At 41.6% G+C, this 8,056-nt stretch overlaps 2 protein-coding genes across 3 annotated transcripts in view; one reads left to right on the top strand and one right to left on the bottom strand.

Moving 5' to 3' along the window:
* Positions 1 to 7,033, bottom strand: part of LOC119291249 — a 12,209-nt gene extending 5,176 nt beyond the window's left edge. Inside the window, exon 1 of the mRNA XM_037569976.1 lies at positions 5,687 to 7,033. Within this exon, the coding sequence (XP_037425873.1) occupies positions 6,140 to 6,916 (777 nt within the window). The 5' untranslated portion in view covers positions 6,917 to 7,033 and the 3' untranslated portion in view covers positions 5,687 to 6,139. The remainder of the gene's footprint in view (positions 1 to 5,686) is intronic.
* Positions 91 to 3,618, top strand: LOC119291250. 2 transcript variants are annotated; one of them, XM_037569978.1, is made up of 6 exons: positions 91 to 290; positions 723 to 880; positions 1,630 to 1,711; positions 2,320 to 2,378; positions 2,577 to 2,621; positions 3,246 to 3,618. In XM_037569978.1, exons 2-6 carry the CDS (start codon positions 770 to 772, stop codon positions 3,267 to 3,269), a joined length of 321 nt encoding a protein of 106 aa, XP_037425875.1. In that variant the 5' UTR covers positions 91 to 290; positions 723 to 769; the 3' UTR covers positions 3,270 to 3,618. The 2 variants fall into 2 exon arrangements, with proteins under 2 accessions (XP_037425875.1, XP_037425874.1); XM_037569977.1 differs by having other exon boundaries at positions 2,577 to 3,618.
* Positions 7,034 to 8,056: the final 1,023 nt, after the last annotated feature.

Here is an 8,056-nt window from a genome sequence, read left to right as displayed (position 1 = left end):
CGCGCACTTCACCGCTGCCTCGCCGCGGGTCGCCGGGAGCCTCCCAGCCGCGGGAGCCCATCCCGCCAGAGCCGCCCCGCCACGGGTCGCCGCCTCCGCCCGCGCCCTTCACCGCTGCATCGCCACGGGTCGCCGGGAGCCTCCCAGCCGCGGGAGCCCGTCCCACCAGAGCCGCCCCGCCGCGGGTCGCCGCCTCCGCCTGCGCCCTTCAACGCTGCTTTATCCATAGGAACTGGAGTTCAAGAAGCAACACTACTGAGCTTGATTTCTCCTGTGACCATTGCAAAGAGGTGAATTACATTTTGGGCATATGTTCATGTATTACTATTCTTGATTGGAGCTATAGCTTTTTTGGTAATTTGATAACACCACGAGCAGTAATCGTGTTTGAAAGCCAAAAACATACAGAATGTGTAAACTCTTTTGATGTACTGTCAGTTTAGGAGCAAAGTAACCATTAGTAAACAGTCTAGGAAATCTGAATGCATCTGCACGTCAATGTGATCTTCTGTTCATCCCTTGTACTGCTTCTAACATTGATGGGTTTTTGCGGACAATGTTTTAATGCTAGCTGTTGTAAGTAGTCACTGTGGTTTCAGCATGATGCTTGCTGTATGGAGTTTGCTATCAGTTTGACGCATAAGCCTTTCGAAATTAATTCAACTTGACTGAATTTTACTTTCCTCTCTTCTCTCATGCTTAAATTTCTTGCTTGTGTTTAGTATGATGCGCAAGAGAGTTGATGCTCGCCGCGTTCCAACTCTGAGGGATGTGCATCCACACGAAATGGAGTTTATGTCTCAGAGTATACCACAAATTCCACATTGAACGAATTGGCTTTGGGAGGAAGAGACTAAACTTGGTCGTGTTGGACACAGAGGTAAAGCTTGGGACATCTTTTTTTCCTATAATGATTAACCATTTTGTTTATTCCTTGGAATTTTAAGCTGAAAATAGTAGGAGAAGTGCCTAATATGCTATAAAGAACAGAGTGGCAAATACATTAAAAAAAGACAGGGAGCACAAGAAAAAGTATTCACCTTTGTACATGGTCTGTATGCTTTTCTCTGCAAACAAAAAATCGTGTTTTATGTTTCCGCTCATTGATTTCAGCATACCTGAAAACAGATGCAACTCCACCTTCCTCTGGTACAAAACTGGAAAAAGTAGGAAATAAATTTCTCGGTCTCATTTCCCTGTACTTCACAGTATTAAACACCACGTCCACCAAAAGTAACATATAATTCCACAGCCTTGATTGCAGCTTTACCAGCTTCATCCTTTTCATTAGATACGTCATTGACAAATGAGATAAAAAAAAGAGAGAGACACCACAGCACCTCCGCCCGTCACTCTTGATGCATTTTCCACTCTGCCACCGCTCTTGACGCGGTATCAGCTCTGCACCACTCCTGGTGGCCACGGTGTCTCTCTCGGCCGCCATGCCCTACCTCCGCTGTCGTCGCCCTTTGATGCGATGTCCATCCCGCTGTACCTCGACTGTCACTGCCCTATCCTCCATTGTATTATTTTTGATTCTCTATGAGGTAGCCATTTTTTCACGTGAAGGTGAGCGGATTCGGCTCTATCAAGATCAATCTATTTATAACCTATTTATTAAATTTGCAGTTTATGCCTGCTAGGTCATTTATGGAGAGTGATGTACATGCAGATAATACAAGGGTGCATTTCTCTTACTGTCAAGAAGAAGGTATATTTCTCTTAACATAATAATGATACTGAAACTTTTTGCCCTTTCTAAATGTAAAATCGAGTCATTGATGTCGCATTGTTCTTTGGGTCTGATTGTCCTCATAAACTGACACCATGATAAGAGAAGATTCATGTGAATTATAAAGCATCTTAGCACCACTTTTCTATTTATTAATGTCACTGAAAGTATGCTTTCTCAAGTGTTGATTCACAACTGCATATGACATCTCTCATAGTAATGCGTTACGGACACCATCTGAATTAGTAATGATATATAATTTCAGTAGCCCACATGACCACAATTTGTTAACCTCTCTTTTGCATGTGCTGGCAATTTTAATTTTGCTATGAAGATGTAGAATTGACTTTTGTAGAATAAAACAAGGTTCCAGAGGTACGTAAGCAATTACACTGTAAAGCAATTGACATTTTCCATTCTCTGGATGCACTTTAAGTGAAGACTATACTTCGAACAGCGGGCTGCTATTCTTGTTAGTGTTACAAATTCAGTTCTCAACTTCTCATATGAGAATGTGTTGACTAAGATCCCTCACTGCCTTGTACATCTTTCATTTGTGACTAATTTTGTGTTCATGCTTTCTTTAGATTTAGGTGGAATTCTGTTCACCGAACAAATCTTCCTTTTGGCGATTGGAGACAAGGAGGTAGAACGAGTTCTTCCTGATTAATTGGCATGTTTGCTACATTGAGCCCCTATTTTCTGTTTGATTAAATTTACTAAGCATGGTCTGTCAGCTTATACTTTCTATTTCTTGGTGATTTCTTGGTGATTTCTTTGCTCAGTTAAACTTATTGCACATATGAGAGCCATTGCCAATCTTTATTAGTTTTCCTTTTTTCAGTTGAGTGGAAGGTTTTGGTTCGGCAGATTGTTCTTCACTATATTAGTGAGTGCCTACCTCTTTCATAGTAAGCTTAATTTACACATACATAATTCGGTGCGTAGGCTGACTTGGACTCTAGCCTAATTCACATATATACTATGTGTCCATATATATCCGCTTGTGGACAATATACAACATGTTTTGTGTCCAAATCCGCTTGCAGATAATATATAACATGATCTGTTACTCACTTTTCAGTTACATTACAAGAATAGTTGCGAAGGCCATCCAGTTTGTTACATGGTTTTCTAATTATTTATTTTGCAGTATTATTTTTTGTTACAGGGATAGGAAGAATAAGGAATGTATGTTGCAAGGTGTTTTGCTACATGTTATATTATCCTCTGTATTTTGGCTCAAATGTCCAAAAATTAATGTAGAGCATAATTGATGAGAATTAGCAGCATGGCAATCCGATCCACTTGAAATAAGCATCATTCATTCACAAAAGATCAACTTGGCTTGCCATTTATGTCCTCAAAATTATGAAAATATATGAAACTGACCCAAAAGCAAATGAATGTTAAACAAAGTTTAAGTAGTACTTTGAGAATCCAATGTGCAACTACTTTATGCAATGCAGATTTCAGATTTGATTTTGATGTTGAATCTCAACTTATATTTCAGTGTCAGATTTCGTCATCAAAATAGTCTTCTGCGGAGAAATGGCACAATCTTCTCATGCCATTTCGTGGGAGTAACACAACTGCACAAGTAGCATAGATGCAGCGAGGCCACTCTATGACGGAGTGGAGCGGAACACTGGATCGGTTCAATAAATTGAAGATTAAAGAGTGCATGATAGCATGATATAACTCATGTCCATGGTAGGTAAACCTTCTGATTGCATGGTTTTCTTTAAGTGACCCACTAGATAAGATTTGATTATTTCAACCTTGAACCGGTGGGTTTCTACGGAACTATGTATGATTTAAACAATGGTTGAAATTATTTATCTGAGTTTGTTTCAAACAAATAAATTTGTATTGGAAGACAATTTCATACTTTCAATATGGATACTGAAGGATATAACTATATTATGGGTGATATATATGTTGATAGTACGATTTCAATGTGTGCTTGATTACTATTATACTCCCTCTCCACCCCATAATATAATATTGTTTTGTGAGCTAAAATAGCTTGCAAAACGATGTTATATTATGGGATGGAGGGAGTAGTTAACATATATTAAACTTTTTGGTGAAACTGTGCAACTCTGTATGGTTAGTATGTACTCCCTCCGTTCGGAAATACTTCTCGGAGAAATGGATAAAAATGGATCTAGAATGGATCTAGAACTAAAATACGCATATATATGTTCATTTCTTCGACAAGTATTTTCGAACGGAGGGAGTACTGTTTATGTTATCTGAGTATTTTTTGATAGAGGGAGTACTATTTATGTTTGTCAAGACGTGCGTTGCACGTGCACGCTTACTAGTAGTTATACAAATAAGAACGCAAATAATATCACCATTAAAGCACAGTGGTAAGGAAAACTATAATTATGATAATTCACAATTTTCTATTTTTCTACTTTTCTCGTATTTGGTTTCTACATGGTATCGATTTAACATCTATGAGTGTATTGCCCTGAAACATAATCACTTCCCTTGTTCTGTAAGTACATTTAACTTCTGCCTTTTTACTATCAGGTTTCTGCTGCTGGGGAGGAAGTACCTGGAAGCCATAGTTATCCTGATTATGTGTATACTGTCATAAACCCATGCAGGCGCAAGGGCTAGCATTTCAAAAACATAAAATAAATATACATGAATAACATGTATTCCATGAAAAGCATGGTAATTTGAAATGTAAAAGAAGACTTACGCCACTTTGAGATATTATTACAAAAACATGCAGAAGTTTCCAATGCCCTTTAAGATTAACTTAGGGAAGAAACTAATTATGTTTCCCCATTCTTTCCCATCGCCACTTCACATGAAAAAGCAGAAACATATGCATGCAGTTTATAGTGTTACGAATCCATCAACACCAAACCCAGTATTACCCTGCTTCAAGGGAAGGAGATTAAAAATACAATTTCTAACTGATGAATCCTTGAGCTTTTACCTACTTTCCCTCCTCAACTTACAGTGCTGAAAAATCCATTAAAAAAGAAGACTATATGTAAGGTACACAGGCTGTGTGCAGTGGCAAATTTTGGTGTCGTTTGATAATTTTGTGAGGAAACAGTCAATACTTTGAGATTGTGAAACCATAAAATTTCACATAATTAAAAAATGTGTAACCATCCAATTTCTGTTTGATAAATAATCAATGGTTAGGGTCAAACAGTGACAAACTACTGCATTAATGTCAAAAACAAATTAAGAAAGGAAGTATTCTAAGCATCGATCTGAATTAAGTAGGGTTTGGATCTCACATATAGGATTTTGTTTCTGTGCAATCATATTTAGGATTATGCATGTCTTACATATAGATGATGAGAAAAAATGATCTATGGTCTCACTTGTCAGCTATATAAGTTTCAGAACAATGATTGAATGCAACATCAAGATAGAGAAGAAACTGGTCATGATCACTCGTAATTGGAGAAACTCTAGTACAAATTTCTCAAATAAAAAATTAATAACACATGTCATATCACTTGTGTTAAAACCATACAGAAAAGTGGACAGCACAAGTCCTGCTAGACTGGACTAAATATTTCTGAGGTAAAACTATCTAAAGGTGAACTGGTAGCAACGTCCTGGTTTAAACTTGTATTCCCTCTACATTAGCTTGGCAAAAAAAAAAATGGCAATGATGCCTCAAGGATGCTACTCATGTCTCATAGTGTGTAAGATCCTTCCTTTACTAATCTAACTATCTTGAAATGGAAAACTACAAAATTGTTCCTATATTCCTGAGCTGAAAGGTACTCCCTCCGTCTCATAAGATAAGAGCGTTTTTGACACTACACTAGTGTCAAAAACGTTCTTATATTATGGGACGGAGGGAGTAACAACTACCAAATTGTGTAAGCAAGAATAACAGATAACAATAATTAAGTATCAAGTATGGAGGGAAGTGGGAAAATAAGGATGCAGCATAAAGTTTACCACTTGGTACTGTTGGTATCAACAACAATGATGGTGGAAAGCTGCTATATGCGTGCACATTGGGGATGCATGAATTCGAGGCAAACACCCTCTCAAGCTGGAATGTCCTGGCATCCAGCGAGAAAAAGGCTCGATCGAGCGATGAGCTTTAAGTGCCTCCCTGTTGAACCGATCAACACATGCCCAGAATCCAGTGAGATTGTCCTCTCCAACTGCCACTGGATGGAACTCCCACAATTTGTTTCGCCTAGTGGTATAGCTGAGGTAATTTGTGCCTCTGGTACGCACAAACATCCTGGACCTGCCTTCCCCTGCCTCCAAAATGGCTATATCCACACCGTGTAAATATCTCATCTCAGGTGGGGGTTCAGCAATGGAGAACTTCATCCTCCAGGAGTCAAGCACCAGAAACTTTTCCCTCCAATCTGTCACCCAATAGAAGAGCCCATAGGCCTATTGCCGCCCGGAGAACAGAGCCAACCCTGTCAACGATAGCAAGCCAGGTAATAAATCACTCCAGCTCAGGGACGAAATGGCTCGCCATTGTCCTGTGCTGGAAGAGAAGACAAAGGCGAACAGCTTAGCATTGTACTGTGCCATCCAGACCACGCTGAAAGACGTCTCTTCTGCCCCAGATGCCTCGTCGTCGATGTCGCTAGGGGGAGCGAGGAAGGTCTCGCAGTAACGATGCAGTTTTATCCAGAGTGAACGCTTCACCGTAGCGGCTAGGTGGGCAGGGATTGGGGGAAGCATGAGGTACCGTCGGTACAAGGGGTCGCACACCACCAGCTCCGGGAAGACCAGTCTGTGCCTATTATCGATGCCGTGCTGGGGGGCTCTGCCGAGGAGGACGCGGCCGCTGCGGACGTCCTGGACGCGCCAATCGGTGGCGGGGGCCGGGAGGAAGGAGAAGGAGAAGTCGGCAGCTAGGGCCGCGGCGCCGGCTGCCGGCGCGGAGGGGTGAGGCGGGGCCGCGGGGTAGAAGACTTTGCGTTCGTGGTCGAGGAGGCCGAGAAGAGGCGGAGCGTGGAGCTTGCGGTACTGCCGGAGGAAGGAGCGGTCGGCAATGAGGCGGCGGAAGGAGACGCAGGCGGCGGAGGCGCGGAGAAGGTCGGCTGGGTTGGGAATGCGGAGGAATATCTCCACCGATAGCTCGTCGGGGATTGGCAGCAAGGCCATTTCCTCGGGTCGAGGATGGGTCTCGCGCTCATCCGCCGCGCCGTCGACCATCCCGTCGCCGGAATCGGAAACCCTAGTTTTTGCTTGATTTTGGTGAGTCCCGTGGGCGAGGATTTAGGGGAGAAGGATGTATGCACTTGTCGCAGCAATTTGGACATTTCGAGGCCCTTTCTGCAAATGACCCAACGGACGGCGGTGAGGTGCCTGCACATTACGCTGAGTTTAATCCTGTCCCTTGCTTGCACATCAAACGGCAAAATCTCTCCGAAGAAATTAACTTCATTGTACAAGATAGCTCAGTTTTTTTTTTCACTTTGGGTCTGATTAACTTCACAGTTTTTGTGATTGTTGTTGTTCAGAATCAGAATCATCGATTACTATTGACGATGGTTGCAGAACGCTTGCCGGGACATAGGCGTCCACGCGGCGCAATTGCTTGGCCTTTGGGCAAGGAGAGATTTCTCTTTTACAGAATTAATTTCGACACTCCCCTAATCTACGCTTGACCGTGTAGAATCATCTTCGCGATTGTCCGGGAAGCTCTATCATCTCAAAAGATTCTCCTTCAAAAGTTCTTCATAAAATCTTTGATGAGATACTGAAACATATACCCACAAAGAAAGATAGCATAATTTGGTAGAGACTCCCCTTGACACCTGCAAGTCCCTAAGTCTTCGCATACCAATTCCATGAACACATTTCTGGAATGTAGAATTTGTAGAGACTTGGTAAATAAATCAGCAAGGTTATCGCATGATTTGACTTGCAGAATGCTTATTTCCCCGCTTTTCTGAAGATTATGGGGGGGGGGCATTTAGGAGAAATATGCTTGGTGATATTACTCTTGATGTATCCTGTTTGCATCTGCGCAACACAGGCTGCATTATCCTCATAGATAATGATAGGTGATTCTATCGGACCAATTTCATATGACTGTTGTATGTGGTTTTATCATTCTGTGAAGCCATACACATTCACATGTTGCTTCAAATAATGAAGTTATTTCAGAATGATTGGTAGATGTTGCCACCAGAGTCTGTTTCAAAAACTTCCATGATATAGCAGTGCCACCATGTAGGAACACAAAACCGGTTTGAGATCTGGCATTATGGGGATCAGACAAATAACCGGCATCTGCATATCCAATCATATCAGATCCTGATTTTTATGGAACTGGAAAAATAGACCAAG

This window comes from Triticum dicoccoides, chromosome 4B (assembly GCF_002162155.2).
Source record: "Triticum dicoccoides isolate Atlit2015 ecotype Zavitan chromosome 4B, WEW_v2.0, whole genome shotgun sequence".
Classification (NCBI taxonomy): Eukaryota; Viridiplantae; Streptophyta; class Magnoliopsida; order Poales; family Poaceae; genus Triticum; species Triticum dicoccoides.
This window is presented reverse-complemented; position numbering and strand designations above follow the sequence as displayed.

Bases quoted from the DNA above. Each gene is read 5' to 3' on its own strand.
- LOC119291250 (XM_037569977.1), top strand. From the start codon at position 770: ATGTGCATCCACACGAAATGGAGTTTATGTCTCAGAGTATACCACAAA. The intron at 1,712-2,319 runs GTATATTTCTCT...TGCTTTCTTTAG, and splicing joins CTCTTACTGTCAAGAAGAAG to ATTTAGGTGGAATTCTGTTC. The intron at 2,379-2,576 runs GTAGAACGAGTT...TCCTTTTTTCAG, and splicing joins TGGCGATTGGAGACAAGGAG to TTGAGTGGAAGGTTTTGGTT.